The 22,805-nt window shown below is 35.9% G+C and overlaps 1 protein-coding gene across 2 annotated transcripts in view; it reads right to left on the bottom strand.

Moving 5' to 3' along the window:
* LOC126742158 (lateral signaling target protein 2 homolog) overlaps positions 1-22,805 on the bottom strand; it is an 84,907-nt gene that overhangs the window by 12,189 nt on the left and 49,913 nt on the right. The window contains exon 5 of one of the 2 annotated variants that reach the window (XR_007662498.1): positions 10,314-11,071. Coding sequence is in view for 1 of the 2 variants with exons in the window: in XM_050448734.1 (XP_050304691.1) it covers positions 10,366-11,071 (706 nt within the window). In the remaining variant the exon portion in view is untranslated. Of the gene's footprint in view, positions 1-10,162; positions 11,072-22,805 lie in introns of those variants that run through there. The other variant, XM_050448734.1, reaches the window with a different exon arrangement.

The following is a 22,805-nucleotide window of genomic DNA, read 5'->3' as shown; positions in this document are numbered from 1 at the left end:
TTTAGTAGTATTTTAGTTGAAAACACCTATTTTTTTATTCCATTTTTGAATTCTGCATAGAATTTTAAGTATATTTTGTATACCATGTCTTATACCTAACATTATTAATAAATTTGCTACTGTTGTCATTTGAACATATTCAAACATGTTTTTTCATAGTTTTTTAGGTATATTTGACGTTGTCATCATTCACATGGAAACAGTATGTATTACTTTACGTAAATGTCACCAAGTGTCAAGTGCGGTTGCAAAGTTTAAAACTATGGCGCGTTTAACTGAAAAACAAAGAATTCAAATTTTGATGATCGTAAGATATGGAGACAAGACTTGAACACAGGCCGAAATTTGCGATCTGTTTAATAATAAGTACCCGGCGAGGCCTATTACACGTTCGGTAGTAAGCAAAATTGAAAAAAAGTTTAGGGATTTTGGTCATGTTAGAGACAAATATGACCTGAACGGTCCCACGCTTTCAGAAAACAGACAATTAGATGTTTTGCTCGATTTACAAGAAAATCCACATAAACCAACTCGATAAGTTGCTGCAGATCAGTCGGTTAGTAAATCATGTTCTAAAATATTTGCATAGGAATAAATGGCGTCCATATAAAATTCATTTAATTCAGGAGCTTATTGAAAATGATCACATCCGCCGAATAGAGTTTTACAAAATAAAATGAATAAATGTAGGTAATGCAAACCCACAATTTTTAAGTAAAATTGTTTTTTCTGACAAGACAAGTTTTTTTTTAATGATTCTGTAAATAGGCAAAATTTTTGTTATTGGGCACCAGAAAATCCACATTGGACTATGGAAAATCACACACAATTTCCCAAGAAGTTAAACGTATGGGCAGGAATTGTGGGCACGTCAATTGTGGGTCCCTATTTTAATTTATTACCTCTGAAAAATATTTAGAGTTGGTTCAAAATCAGATAGTACCTAGTTTAATTGCACTTTATCCAAATGGTGAAAACCAATTTATACCGGCAGATTTCATATGGTTCCAAAAGGATGGCGCCCCCCCCCCCCCCACACTATTCGCGAACAGTACGAGATTACCCTACCAACATTTTCCCAAATAGATGAATTGGAAGGGGCGGTTTTATTGAATGGCCAGCAAGGTCGCCAGATTTAACACCATTGGATTTTTATCTATGGGGTTAAAATCTAAAGTTTATTTTGATAAACCTGAAAGTTTAGAAGAATTAACACGTTCGCTGCGATACCAGTCATATGTGTCTGGTAGTCTTGTTTATGTTCTGACGATAATCATCCTGCCATCTATTCCATTCCGACGGAAGCTGTATTTTTTGAACCGTTTGTCTGATATCGGTGTTACGAATAGCTTCTTGATGCTCACGACGAGTATAACGTTTTTAGGATGTGTAGTATTTACCAGACACAATTGACCGGTAACGCACTGAACAAAAATAGTTTTATCCCTGGCGGTACCAGATATATGTGACTGGTAAAACTTGTTTACACGGTTTGTGCAGTATTGACTTCGTAATATCTGTTAGTAACTTCTGTTAGTAATGACTTCACGAGTTCAAAAAATATTTGATTTATTAAAACAAAATGTCAGTGGTGATTATTCAACAAATAATGATGATGTATATGTTCCAGATACCAGATTAAAGGCAAGTTTTAGCATTTTATTTTTTCCCATAACCTATAAATATTTGCAAAATTTTTCAATATAGAATTCGTTTAAGCTAGAGGCAACTTCAAGCTCAGAAAAATCTAAAGATATACCTCAAGTGATATCTAATTCGCCTGCTGCGGTCGAATTAGCTGAATCGTGTACTGAATTGCAGGTAAATTTTATAAATGTGTAAATATGTTAGATACCTTTAATATAAATTTTGGTAATTGATTTGTATAGCAGACAGTGGAATCAAACTCCTTAGCCTCAACGAAGCACCAAGATCTAGCTAGTTCTATTGAGATACATCTGCTTTAAATGCTTTGGGTAATTTGCAAGGCAGATACAGTTCAAGTGAACATGAAGATATTGAAAGTGAACAAGAAGATCCATTTGCTGGAACTCATTCAAGTTCAGATCCTGATTACGATCCTACGTCCCACTCTAGCTCTTCAGATGATGATTCAGTGTCCTCTATTACCAACGCACATGATGGCAATGACTCTTTGTATGAGGGAAATAGCGAGGATGATCATATAAGAAAGGCTAATGAATTTCTAGGTAATTTATTTAAATCAGACTGTATAAATCAAATAAAAAATACTATATTTATGGACATTTACAAGTAATTAGCGCCTTTACTTACGCAGAAAATCTTCAAACAGACGTATGGATACTAATGGACATGAATAATGCACTGAATATGAATGAGTACACTTTTCCACAAAGTATTAATGTAGCTTCTCAAGACTGCAGTAGTCCCTTAGCTACATTTTAACTATTTATAGATAAGGATGTGATCGGTTTAATAGTACCTGAAACAAACAGGTATGCTTTACAACAGATAAGTCCAACAAGCCGTAATAAGTCTCGTCTCAAACTTGGATAGATACAGATGAGGAAGAGATGTACAAATTCTTTGGAATTTTAATCTGCATGGGGTTAGTTAGAATTCCAACCATTAACCTTTATTGGGCTAAACATCCTCTATATCATAATAAATATATTGCATCAAAAATAACTAGAGATAGATTCTTGCTACTCTTACAATATATCATTTTAATAATAATGACAATTTGCCTAACTCGCAAGATCGCCCTTTTCGCATACGCCCTCTTCTGACTTTACTACCCTTTCAGTACGGCTGACGGATATATTAGTCACTAGATTTTTTGGCACACAGACGAGTGCCGAATATATTCGTCAGGTGTTAGATCAATTTCTGAACGGCTGCCGACTCGGTCAGGGCGTTGATGAAAGTTTTTCTTGCCGTACAAGCGACTGCCGAACCGTTTCGTTTGTTTTGGTTTGTCACATAGGCGACTGCTGAAAATTTTCGGCGCTGCCGATTATTGAAGGCATCCGGCAACGTGGCAAAATCAGGTGATACATCAACCCAATGTGTGATATTTCGAGTCATTTAGTGCCAATTACGCCGAGTTACTGGAGTTACGCACCAGTCTGATTTATAATGGCTGCTAAAGACCACGCGGGTCCGTCAAGGAGCTCTGAAAGGGCAAAAAAAAAGTATGATGAATCATATTGTGGGCTTACTGAGTCAGAAGTGAATAATATTCTAGATGAGATGAGTGAAAGTGACTTATATGCAAGCGAGGATGAATCATTTAAAGACAGTGGAAGTGAATACGTTCCTGAATCTGAGAGTGACAGTGAGGCGATTTTTAGCTCCGGAGAAGATAAGAATGATTTGGAAAACCAGAGTATCCCAGAACAGAACACTGATACCAATTTAGACACCCCTGATACTTTCCAAAATGTACAAGATTTTGTTATACAGTGGGATTCAAATGAATTCGTTCCCACAGTTCACCAGTTTGACAGCACTCATAGTGGCCTCCAAAACGAAAGCTTATCGAACGAAAATCGAGAGGTGGAGTATTTTCTGAACTTTTTCTCCGAAAAAATAGCCAATGCTATTGTTGAAGAAACCAATCTTTTCGCACAAAAACAAAATGCTAAGAAATGGAACAATATTGACTTAAAAGAGTTCTACGTTTTTATAGCACTTACAATGCTGATGCCACATGTAAAAAAGTTGGACCTGAAAGACTACTGGTCTACAGATGATTTGATTGGAACTCCATTCTTCCGGCAAGCGATGTCTCGTGATCGATATGTGCAAATATTGAGATACTTGCATTTTAGCAACAACGAAGCAGCAGTGGAAGGTAATCGACTATACAAGATCGAATCCATTGTGAATCTGTTTCAAAACAAATTTCGAAGCCAGTTTTACCCCTTCGAAAACATCGTAATAGATGAAAGCATGGTTTTGTTCAAAGGTCGGCTGGTATTCAAACAATATATAAAATCCAAAAGGTATCAATTTCGAATAAAATTATACGTTTTGTGCGACTGTGAAACTGGGTATGTTTTGAATTTCATCGTATACGTTGGCAAAGAGGAAAATAAAAATGCAGATATTGATACAGGTCTAGGTTTGTCTGGAAATGTAGTTGTAAAACTTCTAGAGCCCTATCTCAACAAAGGACATTCATTTTACAGTGACAATTATTACACCAGTCCATATTTGGCAAGCTATTTGTTTGAGCATAAAACTAATAGTTGTGGAATAGTTGTTGCCAACAGAAAGCACATGCCGATATTTGAAAAAAAGTTAAAAAAAAGGAGAAACTGAATGGAGGAGCAGTAACCATATTTTATCTCTGAAGTGGAAAGATCGTCGTGACGTACAGATGCTCACAACCTTTCATGAGAATAAAATGATTATTCTTCCGAAAATAGACAGGATTACCAAGAAAAATAAGCAGAAACCATAATGTGTACTTGCATATAACGAAAACATGGGAGCCATATATAGCTGACATGATTAGCAGTGTGGATTGTACTAGAAAAACCATTAAGTGGTATAAAAAATTATTTTTCCACATATTAGATATTTCTATGCTGAATGCTCACGCTTTATGGAAGACTTAAAACCCCAACCACACATCATTTCCTTAATTTCATCTACAAGTTATCCAAGAGATATTTCAAAAGTAAGAATGTTTTTTTTTTCTGACGGATTAATATTTGTTATTATTTATAGGTATCCAACAAATTATACCCCTAAACCTGGAGCTTCGCATTGTACTAGACTTGCAAGGCTGTCGGAAAAACATTTTCCCGCGGAAGTCTCTCGAAAAAATAGCAAACTACAACTCAGAAGATGTTGGGTATGCTCTCACACAACAAAAGGGCCTAAGAAGAGAAAGGAGTCAAAATATATGTGCAAAAATTGTGGAGTCGGACTGTGTGTTACGCCATGTTTCCAAATATACCACGAGCAAGTCGACTTTTAGAATATTATTTTTTTAAATTTATTTTTATTCTTTCTTTTGTATAGAGTTTAAGTTTCAGTCTGTCAATATATCTTTTGATTTGTGGAATAAATAAAATCATAAGTGAAATTTATTGTCAGCTTTTTACGTAATTTTTGTAATAAAAACCCATTTTTTACAAGTGATAAATATATTCGTCAGCCGCCCATATGCCACTGTAAAAACTCCCGTCTGTGTGGCACGAAACCGACTTTTACCTGCCGTCGTGAAAGGGTTAATATGAGATTCCAACGTATTTTAACCCCAGGAAAGGAAGTTGTCGTTGACGAAAGTATGATACCCTGGAGGGGACGGTTAGGTATACACCAATATATAAAAAACAAGCGTCACAAATATGGGGTTAAGCTATACAAGTTGTGTACTTTGGAAGGGTATACAATTAATGTCAAGGTCTATTGTGGCAAAGAGGAAAATCAAGAATATTCAAGCGATCCACGTACAGTTAAAGTGATTATGGATCATTTGCTTGATTCGGGCTGCATCTTATATGGCGATAATTTTTATTCAGGTGTTCCCCTTGTAAAAAACTTCAAGCAAAAAAGACGTTTTATTGTGGTACACTTAGGGCCAATCGAAGGGGCCTACCGAAAGAATTTATTAAGCGTGGTATTAAAAAAAATGAAGTGATAGAGTACATAGTGATAAGGGGATAAAAATTATAAAGTGGCAAGACAAAAGGCCAATATTAATGATCTCAAATAAAAAAGACCATAGCATAAGCCTTCAAGACACCGGTAAAAAAAATACAAAATCAGAAGCACTTCTAAAACCCAAGTGTATTATAGATTATAACAGGGCTAAAAAAGGCGTTGATCTTAGCGACCAAATGTCGTCCTATTATACCTCTTTACGTAAAGGGTTAAAGTGGTACAGAAAAACGGTTTTCGAGTTGATTCTAGGAACTACTATTGTAAATTCCCAAGTGGTTTTTAATGAAATTAATAAAGACAGCCGTCTAAATATGTTACAATTTAGAGAAGCTTTAGGACAGGCGCTAGCAGAACAAGGTTCTGAACGACAAAATACATACAGTACAACTTCTCTAGTTCGGACACTCGCTGATTCGGACACTCCAGTAATCCGGCGTTCCTAGGTGTCGGGATATTTTACCTCTGTAGTCCGGATAAAGGAATGTTTTCAATACGAATCGATTATAAACGGATTTTTCCTTTTTAAACTTGTCAAAACCAATATTGTTAGCAACCTAATGGGTTTGGCGCCTTTGGCGGTCAGTTATCGTTTAGTTACCGTGCGTCGTGTGTCAATGTGTTATTAAAAAAAAAATGGCGCCAAATAAACGACCGCATAACACAGTTACTCTTGCGGAGAAATGTAAAATATTAGATTTTCTTGATAAGGTGGGAAGCATACGCAGGGTGGCTGAGAAATTTAATGTACCAAAATCAACTGTAAGTGATATAAAGAAAAACAAAACTAAAATAAGAAGATTTGTGTCGGAGTCATTCAGTGGAGCAGGTATGTATGATTTAATTTTTATTGTAGGTAATGTTATTATGAAACATATTTTTATCTTTTCAGGTAAAAGGCAGGTTATCCGAAAGGGAGAACATCCCGAAGTTGAAGCTGCTTTATATAAGTGGTTTCTACAGCAGCGTAGTGCTCATGTACCTGTTTCTTCTGATATCTTACGAACGAAAGCTAAACAATTTTATGAAAGAATAACTGGGAAGAGTGATTTTTTAGCGAGTTCAGGTTGGCTTGACAAATTTAAGAAAAGGCACGGAATACGCTTTCTTAAAGTGTGTGGTGAAAAACTTTCCAGTGATGTAAGTGCTATAGTACCTTTTCAAGAAAAATTTCTAGCTGTGGTTAATGAAATGAAGCTAAATCGTGACCAAGTTTATAATGCTGATGAATCAGCGGCCTTTTGGAGAGCCTTGCCGGACACTACATGGGTTCATAGTCAGGAACAATCAGCACCAGGGCGAAAAATATCTAAAGATCGCGTAACATTCATGCCCTGTTGCAATGCGGCTGGAACTCATAAGTTACCCCTTTTAGTTCTTGGAAAATCCGCAAATCCAAGGGCATTTAAGAATGCTACTTTACCTGTTAAATACAAGGCAACCAGCAAAGGTTGGATGACCAGGACATTGTTCTTCGAATGGTTTAAGACTTGCTTTATACCAGACGTCAAACGTTTTTTATCGGATGTTAACCGACCTCATAAAGCATTATTACTTGTAGATAATGCTCCATCTCATCCACCTGAGACAGAAATAAATTTCGATCCTGATTTCAGAGTCATGTTTTTGCCGCCCAACTGCACAGCAGTTTTACAGCCAATGGATCAAAACTTAATCCAAAACATAAAAGTAGCATATAGAAAGAGGCTACTAAATCACATTATCGCTCACGAAGGTGACGATTTAGTTACAGTTTTAAAGCAATTTAATTTAAAAGATGCACTTGTTAATCTAGATATTGCTTGGAAGTTGATATCTGAAAAAAATATCCAAAAAAGTTGGATAGCATTATGGCCGAACCAAAGAACTGATGCAGAAGAAGAGGAATCTGATGAAGAAAACATTCCACTTTCAGAACTTCAAAGACGACTTTGTCAAATAAACGAGGAAGATTTAAAAACCATTACCGCTTCCTTGCTTGTGATAGATCCTGAAAACAGTTTGAATCGGGAAGAAATTGTTGAACGGGCTTTAGGCAAAAATGAAGTCATTGTTGATTTGACTGAAGAGGAGGTAATAGGTGATGCGCTAAAATCTAAGGATGCAGAGAGCAATGATTTAGATGGAGATACTGAGATTATTGCCACTAAAGTGAAACACAGCGATGCTGTGAAAGCATTAACATTGGGAATTCAGTGGGCTGAAGAAAACTACTTACCAATGCACGAAATATTGCTTTTAAAGAACGTCAAAGAGAAAGCGACTGAATTAGCAAGCTCTAAGGCAGTTCAGAAAAAAATTGATAGTTTTTTCAAAGCCATTTAAACTTGCACTTTTTTGTCTTGTATTTGTAATTTATGTTTTGTCCTACATAATGTATTTTTATTTCTAGTTATATGTTTGTGTACCTGCGTGTACAACATGTGTATGTATATGTTTACTTATTATGTATGTTATAATTTGAAATATAAACATAATTTTCTTTTTTAATTAGGGTACAATGATTTATTTATACCTAAAAAAAGCTAGTATGTGGATAGTATATTAAAATAAAACTTTTGAAATAATAATCCAGTTATCCGGACACCTCGCTACTCCGGCGCTGCTTGGAACGATATGTGTCCGGATTATCGAAGTTGTACTGTACTCCCAAAAGAATACACACATTTGCCGTTGAGCAGGACCCTGGAAAAAAAAGACGACGAAATTGTGTAGGCTGCTATAAGAAGTTGCGAGCTACATTATCTAGTAAAGAAGCAGATAAAAAGGTTACCAAAGTATCAAGTTATTGCGCTCATTGCGAGAATAAACCCGCGATGTATTTATCGTGCTTCAACGAAAAGCATAGCAATGTTTCCAAATTAAATAAAGTTTTATTTGTGCGTATAACCTTGTTTTTAATAATATAAAAGACATTTACCTAAATCTTTGTATTTTTTAAAAACCTTTTGATTTGGCAGCTCGCGGTGAAAGGCCTTTACTGATGGTGCAGTTTGCGAGAAAAATTACTTTAAATGAAACGTTAAAATCCGTAAGATTTTTTAAAAATTAGTATAAAAAAGGGATACACATACCAGATACATCGCTCGGTACACTGAAAGTGTTACCCAAGTATTTAAACCTGGCGCGCGTGAGTGCTGGGCACTCCCCGACTACATGGTCAACGGTTTCATCCTCCTCACAGCACCATCGGAATTCCGGGTTGTCCGCGATACCGATAGTATGGAGATGGCTTCTTAAGTGCCAGTGACCGGTTAAAAGACCTGTCACTAGCCGAATTTCGCGTCTTTTTAGGCGTAGTAGATTTTTGGTGAGACAGGCAGAGGGCCCACCTATGTGCGCTTTGGCCTGTCTCATACCAGGAGACTCAGTCCATCTTCGGTGGGTCCACTTGTCCAGCAGACCCTTCATTGACGCGACCGCAACGCATTTGGCGATACCAACTATGGGTTCCGGCCCCATCGGCACATTCGCGGATCCCATTTTGGCAAGAGAGTCCACTTCCTCATTACCGGCATGGCCTGCGTGGCCAGGTATCCAGACGAGCTGGACCCTGCATCCAACCTGTACCAGTTTTTTCAGGACTTTTATGCACTCTAGTACAAGCTTGGAGCTTACCTTTGCGGCCGTGATAGCCTTAATGGCAGCTCTGCTGTCTGAGCATATTGATACGACTGTATTGCGGTGTCCGCAGCTTAGGATTTTCTGTCCGCATTTTAATACAGCGAATACTTCGGCCTGGAAGACAGTGGCGTGCTCCCCCAGCGAGTATGCCCTACTGGTATGTGGGATCCCACCACAAAGCCCTAATCCAGCTTTGTTATTCATTCTGGAGCCATCTGTGTACCAGATGGTCCCCCTATTTAGCAATGCAGGTCTGTTGGAATGCTGCCACTCCTCTCTGCCTGCAATGTGCGTCACGAATCCTTTGCAGTCCACAGTCACTCGAGCCATGCAGTCACTGCCCATCAGAAGGAGAGGACATTCCTGTATGGCCCGTGACCAAATTTTTGCGTGACCGGTCTCGCCAGCACGTAGTTCGCCGAGAACGTATAGCCTGTACGCTACATTCGACTGATATCGGCGTAATTAAAAACCAGACACATATGTCTGGTACCGTTTTATTGACAAGACCGATGTGACTGATACCGCAGTGAACGTGTTAAAAAATAGAATTAGAGCCGAAATATAAATGTTTTTTTATAAACTATTCCAAAAATGCACGGTTATTTATTATTTATTTATTAGGGTTAGGTATAGGACATGGTATAAAATTTTATACAGAATTAAAAAATAAAATAAAAAATGGGAGTTTCTATTTAAAAAAAATTAAGTTGATGGTCGCAGCTCATTTTTGGTCCACCCTGTATACATGAATTCATCATATTCCCGCCCATACGCTGTCCGCTCACGGTCTCCGAAGCGACCAGTTAAGAGGTTAACTTACTTTTTACTAAACTTAAACTTTCCAAAGTATTTTTTCCTTCCAATGAAATAAACTATATAATGTTTTAGGTCACTGTTTAATAATTAAGTTTCCCCTTTTAGGACTTTGCAACAAATATAACATATTCTAATAAATACTATAGCGCAAAATTATGATCAATCCTTAGCTGTATACTCATTTTGTCATTCACAATCAATAAAATACTTACATAAGAAGCACAACCTTTAAGAACCTCCAAGGAATCCAAGAACGCGACCCGATCAGTGAATCGTAAACGGCGTCAGATTAAACATAAAACATTTATTGCACACCCGTACCGGCTTCACCAATCCAAACTTGGGCAGAGGCACACTATTGGACGAGCAACGCGCACAAAACACTTTACCGCAGTTGCGACAGTGGTGCCGCCTCTTCATCACAGTAAAGTTTAAGCCGCAACTCATACATTTCGGCGCTTGAACGTCCGGAATCCAAACGGGAGGCGCCTGAAGTCTTTCGTTGACCTCGTCAGAGGGCGGAGGTTCTTCTGCGTCCCTCTCTTGTCTCGAGCGGTCGTTTTCTTGAATCGACGCGAAACGAGTCAAATCCGCACTAAGACTTTCGTCTATGTCATGGTACTGTCTAGGATGGTTCGTATAGGCATCCGAACCGGGACAATTCTCGCTGTCCAAGTGGAAGTACACGTTGGTGTCGAAGAGAGCTTCTTGGGCCAAAATGTTCGGATCGACAGAAAACTCGTTGTTCTCGATCACCTCGTCTTCGCTGGGGTGGTACTCGATCGAAGTGTCCAGCGAGTGGGTGTCGGGGGTTTTTACAAGAGGCGGCGGCTGTTCGTTGGAGTCCGATGCGTTGATCAGGAATACAGACTTGAGGATGTTGCGTAGGTCGCACGCGAAGTTGGTTTGTAACTGATCCGCCACTCCGGCGATGCAGACGAAAAGGCGGTGGATCAGGTCTTCGCTCGATCTAAAGTAAAATAGAAGAAAATTAGAGTTATTATAAAAGTATACAAAGTGTACTCATAAGGTCTTCTTTTGAGATAAAAAAAATTGTTTCAGATAAAAATAGGAATTGTTTCATAAATTCTATAAACTATTGGGTATTTTGGAATACATCGGATTTGGTAATTCAGTTTTAGCATTGGTCGCATCTTTTTTATCTAACCGTAAGTAAAGGGTTATACTTATAGATGGTAGAGTATTTGATGCACTTGCTGTCATAAGGTAGCGTTTTGGGCCGGGGCCGGAGACTGTTTCCCCCCACAATGATTGCGTCACACTAGTGGCCGACGGAAATCGCGCATCGCGCCTCGCTCTTTAAATATTACTATCGCAATAATACTGCACACTGCACAGTGAGCGTTTTGGGGCCCAAATGGAAAATTCGTTTTGAAAGAGTTTTTAAATACAAGCGATACTTCAACACTCAAAGCATCAGTGATTAACAATACCACTACTAATACTATTTACATCATAAATTTAATGATTCTTTGTTGTATAAGGAAATAAGTACAATTAGCAACCCTTTTTATTTTTTTTTTCCTTAAACTTAGACTAGGATGCCAAAGCCAAAGCGACCTTCAGTGGATGCAGCCGCTGAAAAGCGAAAAGAGCAAGTTCGAGTGAACATGCAGCAAATGAAGAAAAGAATAAAAGCAGATCCGGGCAAATATGAAGAATATAAACAGAAGGAAAGGGAGAAATATCAAAAAACAAAAGAATGTGGAAAAATTAAAACGATTTCCCAAATTAAGTAATAGAGAAAAAAAACCGTTCGCAAATATTGGAAAGAACGAGCTAGAAGATCAAGATTAAGAAAAATGGAAAATGCAAATTTTCAAAAAGAATTGGCAGTTAATACTCCATTCGCAATTCCTTTAATCCCAAGGCCGTTAGTATTGGTTCATAATGTAGAAGCTGGTCAGCAGGCTACTCCAAGTAGACAAAATGTAACTGGTAAAGCTGTAGCCCGAAAAAGTCGAAAGAAGCTTAAAACAGAAAACAAAGAATTGCAAGAAAGTGCTAAAAAGTACTAGTAGCTAACAAAAAAAGTAGAAAAATTAAAAAAAAGATACCCAAGGGCACAATAAAAGTTAACTCCAAAGTTAAATCAAATTAGAGTCCAAATACAGAGGTCAATAGCTTTTGAAAAATTCACGAGATGTGACAAAAGAAGTTAAGCGAAAATTGCTTTTTGGGGAAGTCATTGTAGCATAGAAGTAGGTTAATTATTAATATTGTTATATAAATTAGGCACGTGGGGTTAAGTTGTAAATATTGTAACTATTAAGAAATTGTATATTAATATAATTAAGTAGGTTGATGACATAGGGAAATAAATGAATAATAACAATTGGTGTAACTGTTTAATATATATAATAAAAGATAGTCTAATTAAGAGTATGGTGGAAAATGGTTGTTTTATTTGTCCATCTTGAACTATTTACCCCCTATAGCTACCCCCTAACATATTACATCATAACTAAACAGCTTTAAAGAAAATTTTAAAAACATAAAATCGGTGAAGACAAAAAGAGATCTAGGTTGGTCAATGAAAAATTGGTAAAAAGATACAGGTTTACTAAAATGCTTTCATCAATATCATCTCCAAAGTTTGATAGAAGTTTTAGTATTTTTTTTTAATAAATTACTTAATTGCTCACTCCGTTATCAATCATATCACCTCCGTTATCACCTATTTTTTCTTATTTCCAAAATTTAAGCATGACTTTCATTTAAAAAAAAGACATGTACCATCTTGGCTATTCATAAACCCAAAAAGTTTTTAATTCAAAAAATAAAAATAAAATATATTTTTTTCGAGAATATGCTCCTAGTTTGATAATGGCTCTTTTAAATTTTTACTTGAGTGTATTAAACGTTGTGAAACCCAACTTTTTAAATCATTTTTATTGCGGAATTTGTGCAACGAAAAATGCATATTAAGGTAATATAAAAAAAATATACAGGGTGTTTCAGAACTATGGGATCAAACTTCTGGGGGTTGTTCAGTGCAACAGAAGAATCCATTTGAGTATAGGAACCCATGTCCGGAAATGCGTCACTACGCCACTACGGCCCTAAGACGCGTTAAAATTTATAAAAAACATTAATTACCTAAATAGGATCTGCTGCATTTATTTTTACCTTTTGTACATGATACCATAACAACAATTGTTTAAAATCAACGCTTATCAATGTCAATTCTCAATGTCATGTTTAAAAATTTTATAGCTTAAAATTTTTAAACATTTATTGCTAATGGAAAACTTTACCAATCAAGAATTGGCGGATATGCATTTGGCATACGGAGCAACAAACTGCAATGCACGAGCAGTATCGCGGTTGTATCATGAACGTTATCCCGAACGACAGCATCCTGAATACAAAAAGTTTATTGCGGTTCATCGGCGGGTCGCTGAGACAGGCATGTTTAAGACCAAGATGCATGATACTGGTGTTGCTCGAACCGTAAGAACGGTCGAATTTGAAGAAGAGGTGCTTCAGCGAGTTGCCGATAAACCATCAAATAGCACACGTGACGTAGCTAAGAATATGAATACGAGTAACGCTTCTGTCTGGCGGGTACTACACGAGTAACAACTCCATCCTTACCACATCCAGAAAGTTCAAGGTATGACTGCAGCCGATTATCATCCTAGAGTTCAATTTTGTCGATGGCTTCTGGATCAAATCATTGCACAACCAAATTTTTTACGATATGTTTTGTGGACCGATGAAGCCTCTTTCACAAGAGACGGTATTTTTAATAGTAGGAATAGCCATGTTTGGGACGAAGAAAATCCTTATGCAATTTTTTCAAGAAAACATCAGAATCGTTGGTCTGTCAACGTATGGGCAGGCATTGTTGATGATTATTTAATTGGGCCGTACCTTCTATCGGAAAGGTTAACAGGACCTATTTATCTGCGTTTTTTGGAGGAAGTTCTCCCAGAACTCCTTGAAAATGTTCCACTATACGTTAGACAGCAAATGTGATTTCAGCATGATGGAGCGCCGGCTCACTTTGCTGTACAAGTACGCGAGTATTTGGCTCAGCGGTTTGGGCACTGTTGGATTGCCAGAGGTGGAGTAGTTTCTTGGCCTCCTAGGTCACCCGATTTAACGTCGCTCGATTTTTTCTTGTGGGGACATGTAAAGTCTTTAATCTACGAAACTCCAGTAGAATCAGAGCTAGACTTAATTGGACGAATAACAGTAGCATTTGAAATCATTCAAAACGAGGATCAAATTTTTAGTGTAGTCCGCCGAAATCATGTGCGGCGTTTAAATCGGTGTATTGAGGTTGGAGGAAGACATTTTGAACAATTGTTGTGATGGTATCATATACAAAAGGTAAAAATAAATGCATCAGATCCTATTTAGGTAATTAATATTTTTTCTAAATTTAAACGCGTCTTAGGGCCGTAGTGGCGTAGTGACACATTTCCGGACATGGGTTCCTATACTCAAATGGATTCTACTGTTGCACTGAACAACCCATAGAAGTTTGATTCCATGGTTCTGAAACACCCTGTATAACAGAAACAAACTGTGCAATGTTTGTAAAAATATAGTCAATACTGGTACAAGATGTGGCTGTAACCCGAGTCGGCCAACCTCCCTTATGGTATAAGCCTCATGAAGAAAATATATTAGACAATTTCACGGGATTTATACACCCTCAACTCAATTTGTTTAGTTAAATATTTGGAATTGTGAACTTTAATTGGCTTACTTTGTCCATCCATGAGAAAGTAAAAATTACATTAGATATACAAGCGGTGGCTAATGCAGGGCGCCCATTGAATCGGATCGGATCGGCACGGAACAGTCCTGTCGGAATGATTTGAAATAGATAAACATCCGCGCACTGCTTCCGTCACGCTCGAGAACGTCCATCGGTTGGCTTCGGAATCAGTCCTTTTTGGTGGAAAGGGCAAAAAAACTCCGAAGGTCAGTTTTCTCGTTGTGTTTGATGTGACGTGCATACAGCGCTACCTTGTAGTTGATTATTTTGTGTGCTATTTATTGTTTACAATGGATGAAGAACTTTTAATTGATACTGTTAGAGAATATCCACACCTTTATGATCAAGCTATAACAGTAAATATTATCATGACAGTTCACGGAAGGAAAATGCTTTGGGAAGAAGTAGGAAAAATTCTTCATTGCACATGTAAGATTATATTTTAAATTATTATATTATTAACATTAATAACATTAGTAGTGTGCCAAAATGTTGCTTTCATACATATCACGGTATGTTTCTTCTACCTTGATAAATACTTTCACGTTGCCAAGGTACAGAACCTTGAGGAAAAATAAAAAACTATATTTTTCCTCAAGGTGCTATAAGTTCTTCTTCGTGCTCAAGTTCTTGATCCTGGCTGCCTTTCAAATTTGTCATTTCGAAGGAAATTATGTAATACGGTAGTGGGCTGTACAATCAAATCGAGATGCTCTGGTGAAATATTTATTTTAATAAAATATATGCGAAATTTTTTTGCTAAAATTCCAAACCCATTTTCACTTACTCGTGTTGCTCTGCTATGACGATAATTATAGATTTTTTTAGCCTCGTCATTAAGGCTTTGTATACCTGGATAGTCTCATAAGTTTGGCAGCAGAGGGAATGAATGCTTCATCTCCCACTATCACATGAGGCAACACTATGTGTCTGTCCCTGGCAGAGCTTTGTTTTGTGGGATTCCCAGTTTTCCAGAAATTAATTTTTTACCTAATTGTGACAAATTAAAGATACCACCGCTATTTTATCCATATGCTCCTATATCAACAATTTTAATTCTATAATCAATGCCTAGTAGAGCATGAAGCACCATACTAAATTGTTTTTTATAATTGTGGTAAAGAGATTCTGAATTAGGTGGTTTTTCAAATACCACAGGCAACCATGTGTCGAGTCCGCCCAAGCAATTCGGATGATTCAATTTTTGGGCAAATCCTTCTTCTATTTTCTGCCATTGCTCCGTTGTAGGAGTTGGTATTACCAAAGGTTGTAATGTTGCCTATATTTTTAAACATGTATCATAAATAATATTTCGGACTGTGGTTTCTCTCAATCAGTAGCTGAACGAAATTAACCGTAACGCAAAAACCTACAAGTTAAAAATATTATTAGAACTACCTAAACTCTATTAGATATACAAATTACTACAGTGCATGTGCAAATAATGAAAGAAATTAGATTTTAATCGTTTGTTGTTACGTGTTGGTTTGTTTGTTATAAATTACTGCAACTGCAAATAATTTGATTACACTTCTCTTTACATAATTAAATACTCAAATGAATGCTAAACCCAATTTACTGATACCCGTATATATTATTTTTAGCGGCTGAATGTAAAAAAAAGAACTGCTTTCGTGATAATTTCCGTAAAGCTGCTAGAAAACGAAAAGTGGTTAACTAACTATAAAGTACAACAAACTTTAAATTTAGCACGAACTGCATCTGAAAATGAAAGTAATGATTGAATGGATGTTACCAAAATTCCAAATTCTCAAATCACTGATTCTCAGCCAAATTCTTCACAATCGCCACAAAATTCCAACTCTACCTCTTCACATTCTTCGATGAGTTCATTCAAATCTGTTAAAGGTCGTCAACAGCTACCCATGTCAAAGATAGGACAAAATTATTTTGAAAAAAAGCAGCATCAGAAAAACCTCACCTACAAGAAAAAGACCATCTAACAAAATTTTTTGAGGCTATGGAAGAAACCGTACGCACTTTTGAGCCACATTTACAAATCGAAATTAAAGGATTGAAAAAATGTCAGGCTTAGTAACAGAGTATGAAATAAAAACATTTCCACGAACGTGAGACCACCACATCATCTTAGTCAGTTAAGTATGAAAATATCCAACAAAGGCCACGCAGGCAGGCAAATCAATTTACATTATTAGATCAACAATACCTACAATAATCACATCACTCACCGCATTCACCACCCGAATTTGAGGATTCCACTACTCCACAACATTCCTATTCTTCTGAGTCAGAACTATCAATAGGATATGAACACCGACGCATGCCACATTTTGAAAACCTATAATTTTTTTTTCTTAGAATCTAAAGTTTATTTGTATAAAAGCAATATCTAAATCAGTTTGCTTATTGTAATGTTTTTGTTTTTAGGTAAATTAAAATAAATATAGTTTTACTTACTTCACTGTTACTGCTAAACATTCTTCAGGGGAAATTGCTTTTAGAAAATTAGTATATTGTCGTTTTAAAGGTAATATCTTAAACCAAATCAAAAAAAATTTCCTGCGGCATTCTAAAATATTTTAAAAATTTCTGGTCATCTATTAATAAATCAGGAAACAGGTTCACAAATTCTCAAAATGCATCTCGTTTGAGGTTAATTTCGTGGACCTAAAATTAGCTATTTTGTTTCTCTATCTCAAGGCATGCCAACGCGATCATATCATCTTCGTCGGAAGATGAAGAGCTCATGTTATATAAATTATTAAGTATTATTTATAAAATTCTAACCGAACTAAAATAAACTAAACGCCACAAAAAATATATTTTGACTGATAGACTGAAGGATACCGATTTGGTTAGTCGGTGTTGGACATTACCGGACTGAGTGATACCGTGCCGATCCGATTCAATGGGCGCCCTGCTTAATTGAATGAATTTCGATTGAATTCCCTGAATATGGGATTACAAAAATGTTAGCACCGAAATATAACAAGATTAGGAACCGCAAAGGTCAAACTGAGTGACACACACTGGGTCATCTAAATCCCTTTGAAATATACTTCTCTGAAGTATATTTCAAAAGCGTTAGGATCTTAGAACATTGAATTAGCATTGCCGTAGAACTATGGGCAGTTTGTTTGCTTGCAACATCTCTGATGCAATGATTTATTTATTTATTTATTTTATTTACGCCATTCAACAGAAATGCATCCAATTACTGAATGGGGAAAAAAATACATTTACAATCAATAACAATAAGGAAATGCTTAAAAAGAAAAACAATGAGAAAAGTAAAGAAAAAAAAAAACAAAAAAGTTTTACTAAGAATAGTATACTTTTTTGATATCTGCTATGCTACAGTTAAATAAGTCACATTGACCCTGAACAGAATTATATGTGTTACAGGCTCTTCGTAGTGGAAACAACTTGTTAATGTTAGTCCTTGGTCTAGGTAGGTAAAATGTTTGCGAGTTTCTGGCTGATATGCGAGGTATGTGAAAGTTCAGTTCTTGTAATAATTCTGGCAAGTCGATTAAGTTGTTCACTAATTTATATAGAAACTGCAAATCAGCAGATTTTCTTCCATCTTCTAAAGAATGAAAGAAAAATCTTTCCAGTAACCGTGCATGTGCACCGATCAAAACCGATTTCTGGGTACACTCCATCACATTTATAGCAAAGAAATTTTAGACATTTTCTCTGTATACCTTCAATCTCATTTATATGGTTTTGGTAATAAGGGGACCAAACTTGAGAAGCATACTCAAGTATGGATCTGACATATGAGAAGAATAAGATTTTTAGGCTGAGGATATTATTAAAATTATGAGAGTTACGTATTACCAAACCTAGCATTCTGTAGCTACGTTTGACAATATTTGTAATATGTGGCTGAAAAGAAAGAGAGCTATCAAATGTTACACCTAAGTCATTCAAAACTGTTGATTTAGGGACTGTGACATTGTCTATGGTATAGTCATAAATAATTATTTTTTTCTTTAAACTGTAAGAAACAACATTACATTTAGCAGCATTTAGATGCAGGTTATTATTTTTACACCATGCATTAAGTCACTTTGAAGTAAGATACAGTCCAAAATGCTGTTAATTCTATAAATAACTTTTTTATCGTCCGCGTATAATAGACCATTTACAGAAAGTTCATCAGATATATTATTAATAAATGAGTTGAAAAAAAGCGGTCCTAAAATTGAGCCCTGTGAGACTCCAGAGGCGGCAACAATCTTTGCCGAGCTTCGACCATAGCGCTCTACGTACTGGGGGCGCTCACTCAAGTAGGATCTAAAAAGATTCGTTAGGCCGGAAGAAAATCCATAAATTCGATCGAAGTTGTTAACGAGAATGCCATGGTCGAGTCGGTCAAAGGCCTTAGAAAAGTCCGTATATATGACGTCGACTTGAGAGTTGTTATTTATTGATTCAGTTATAAATTCAGTAAGAGAAACTAGATTTGTTGTGGTAGACCTGCCCTTCATAAAACCGTGTTGTCTACTGTCAATCAGATGTTTCATTGATGGATATAAAGCAGTATGCAGAACACGTTCAAAACATTTAGAAAAGTTATTAAGTATTGTTATAGGGCGATAGTTTTCTATAAGATTTTTGTCACTCTTTTTGTGTACAGGGATAATTTCAGATATTTTCCTAAGATCAGGAAAGCTTTCTTGTTTTAACGCTAAGTTAAAAAGGAAAGTTAATGGTTTAACAAAAGCTATGGCACAGTCATAGAGAAGGAAAGCAGGAATTTTGTCGGGTCCAACAGTTGCTTTTGGTTTAATCGTTTTAAGAGCTCGTAATACTTCATCTTCCGTGAATCTGGATATAATGATGGTATCTGCAAATATGTTTTGAGCATTGTTGCCAGGTTGTGTAGCAGTGGAAGAAATATATGCACTTTTAAAGAAATCTGCGAATGCGTTTGCAATAGCTTGAGGATCAGACATAATCATTCCCTGTTGGTCAGTCATATTTTGAGGTAACAAATTGTTATTTTGTGAGCTTTGAATAAGCTTCCAAAAATTGTTTGGTTGGGAAAATAAATTATTTTCAAGATTAGTACAGTATTGTCTGTGTGACAGTTCAATATCTTTTTTGATTTTCGATCGCAGCTCTCTAAATTTAGTTAAATCATATTGTTGATGAGAACGCTCCACGAGCTATGTTTATTTCTAATTGATTCAATAATTTCAGAGGTAAACCAGGGTGGATAAGATCGTTTGCGCCTGGCAGTTTTAGGGACACAGTTATCAAGACAATTATAAATTTTATTATAGAAAATTTCGACGGCAGAATTGATATTATCCACAGATTCCAATATATTCCAGTTAATGTTAAGAAAGCTCTGATATAAAATTCTTAGGTCAGCTTGATGCCAAATGCTTATCTAGAAATGGCAAAAAAACTCGCTTTATAACATGTATTATAAAGTTATATGTCACTTATCTTGACAGGCGCAAAACAATACTATTCCTCCATTCCTATTAATAAAATATGAAGCATTTTTTTTAAATATGATAAGATAACGTTCCTATATTAGAGAAAAGGCAACAACGTTGAACTCTTTATGCGTTTTTTTAACGTACTTCATTAGAGTAAAGGTACTTGTCCAATATAACGCATTTTTATGGAAATTAAATATTTTATAACTATTATAGACTTCTTAATGAGTTTTTATTATTCTACGTTTATGACGACGGTTGGCTCTTGATATGATGGTATAACAATATCGGTATTTACTTGTGAAAAGATCGGCTTAAATCGCCTTTTTTCCATGGTGCGGCATAAACAGCACAAGTTTTTACTATCGTAACAGTTCACAAAAACACTTAAATGCGTATTTTTCAACCAAAAACTAAAGAAAAAACAGAACTTTACAAATGCCAAATGTAAACACAAACCCGTTTGCCAAGATGACATCAGCTTATGCCTTCGGTGTTGCCATTTCAAATTTTTTAGCAGCGGTTTTAGGAATAAGAATATTAATATTTTTTTTTTGCTCTGAAGATGTTATTTTTGCGCTTAGAATAATAAATATCTATTTCTACTTTTTATTTTTAATCCAAAATCTAACATCAATAAGTTAAATTAACATTATTATATGTGTTGATATACAGCTAAAAATGTCCTCTCTTGAAAATGCGTGTAAACTGGACAACAGAGAATCGATGAATATATTTGTAAATAAAACGCCCCTCTTGCCCTTGTGCACATGTTGAACTCAAACAAAGTTGTTGTTTACTAATTTTAGCCTTTCAATATTCTTAATACCCGGTTTACATGCAGCCATTGCCGCTGCTACTTGGGCTGCCCACTTCATGTCCAAAATTTCAGGCAGATTTTAATTAAAAGTAAATAAGCAAGTAACTATTTACATGCAGCTCGCATCTACCTGCCACTATCCGAATTATTTGTGCGCATTATTCTGCGGCAGTATGGAGGATGAAGATGTTTTTGTGGCGACAGCGCTTTGCGTTTTAAATGTACAGAATTATTTAAATGTGTTAAGATATGCTATGGAAAAGAAACGTCGACGTCGAAAAAGACGATGGTGGGTGACAGCGATTCATCGTAATAGAACGTTGTAAGTAATTTTTTACTCTCCTAATTAAAAAATTAACTCCAGTTTTTTTACAGAACAAGTATGATTAAGTGAACAAGTATGAACTTTTTTAATGATCTAACATGTGAGGAATCGGGAGAATTTTGTAACTTTTGCCGAATGTCCCGAATAGACTTTGAAATTCTGCTTAATAAAATTGAGCCCATGATCAAAAGAGAAACTAAAATAAGGGTTCCAATACTACCAAAAATTCGCTTGGCAATAACATTGCGATATTTGGCCACTGGGGACAGTTACAAAAGTTTACATTATTTATTTAAAGTTTCAACAGCAGCAATTTCGCTGATTGTACCTGAAGTTTGTGGAGCAATTAATTCAATTTTAGGACCAAATTAAGATAAGCAATAAACAAATACATTTCATTTAGGAAGATGTTTATTTATTTTAAATATGTAATACATTATATTATTATTATACTTGGCGTCAGACATAATTTTATTTTGGTCACCTGTCAAAAAACCTGCTTTCCACCCGTCAAACAATGTAAATAGCAGGTCACAACCATTGTTTGACTGGTGGTAAGCAGGTTTTTTGACAGGTGACCAAAATAGATTATGTCTGACGCCAACTATACATATATTATGTGGAAAACGAGGTTAATTATCTTCTGTCATTGCGCTATCGAATGCACTCTGTATTATGCTCTGGGTTTCTTCATCCACCTGAAAAGCAGAACTTTGGGTACTTGGTGCAGGAGAAGGGGGCTGACTATACAGGGTGTCCCAAAATTAGTGGACGAAACGCGAACCCTGTATTCTTTGGTCAAAAATAACCTCACTTTTTCCTATAAACTTATATCGGCAAACGCCCCCCAAGGGAGCTACGCCCCTTTTAAAGAGGGCACCTTAAGATGGTTTTTTCCACTTATTTTCGAAACGAGTAAATATAAAAATTTTAAATTTTGGTATTCTCCCAATTTTGATAAGCTGAATTTAGTTGTCATTTTATAATTTTCATTATTTAGTCAGGTGCGTATCATTTAGGGGGTGAGCCTAAAAAAATACCTAAAAAAAAATTTTGTGCAAAGTTTTTGTTTTTTTTTTCCCTAAATTTTAAAATTTTGAAGCTTTTTACGTAAAAAAGTACCTCTTGGTCAATAACTCTACGAGTTACCATTTTCGAGAAAAACGCATTTAAAAATAACGCTGCATAGTATTATTTTCACTACCCATTTTTATGAAAACTTAGTAGCAGGTTTTGGAAAAAATTGACACACTGCATAATGACATTAACATTTGTTGTAATTGATTAGTTGTCATTTTGCATTTAATCTGTTAATATCTTTTTAACTATGGAAGACTTTTTGACCCGTGAAAAAGTAAATATTCA

The sequence above is a fragment of the Anthonomus grandis genome, chromosome 11 (assembly GCF_022605725.1).
Source record: "Anthonomus grandis grandis chromosome 11, icAntGran1.3, whole genome shotgun sequence".
In the NCBI taxonomy this organism is placed as follows: domain Eukaryota; kingdom Metazoa; phylum Arthropoda; class Insecta; order Coleoptera; family Curculionidae; genus Anthonomus; species Anthonomus grandis.
The sequence above is the reverse complement of the archived record's forward strand: the minus strand, read 5'-3'. Positions and strand labels throughout refer to the sequence as shown.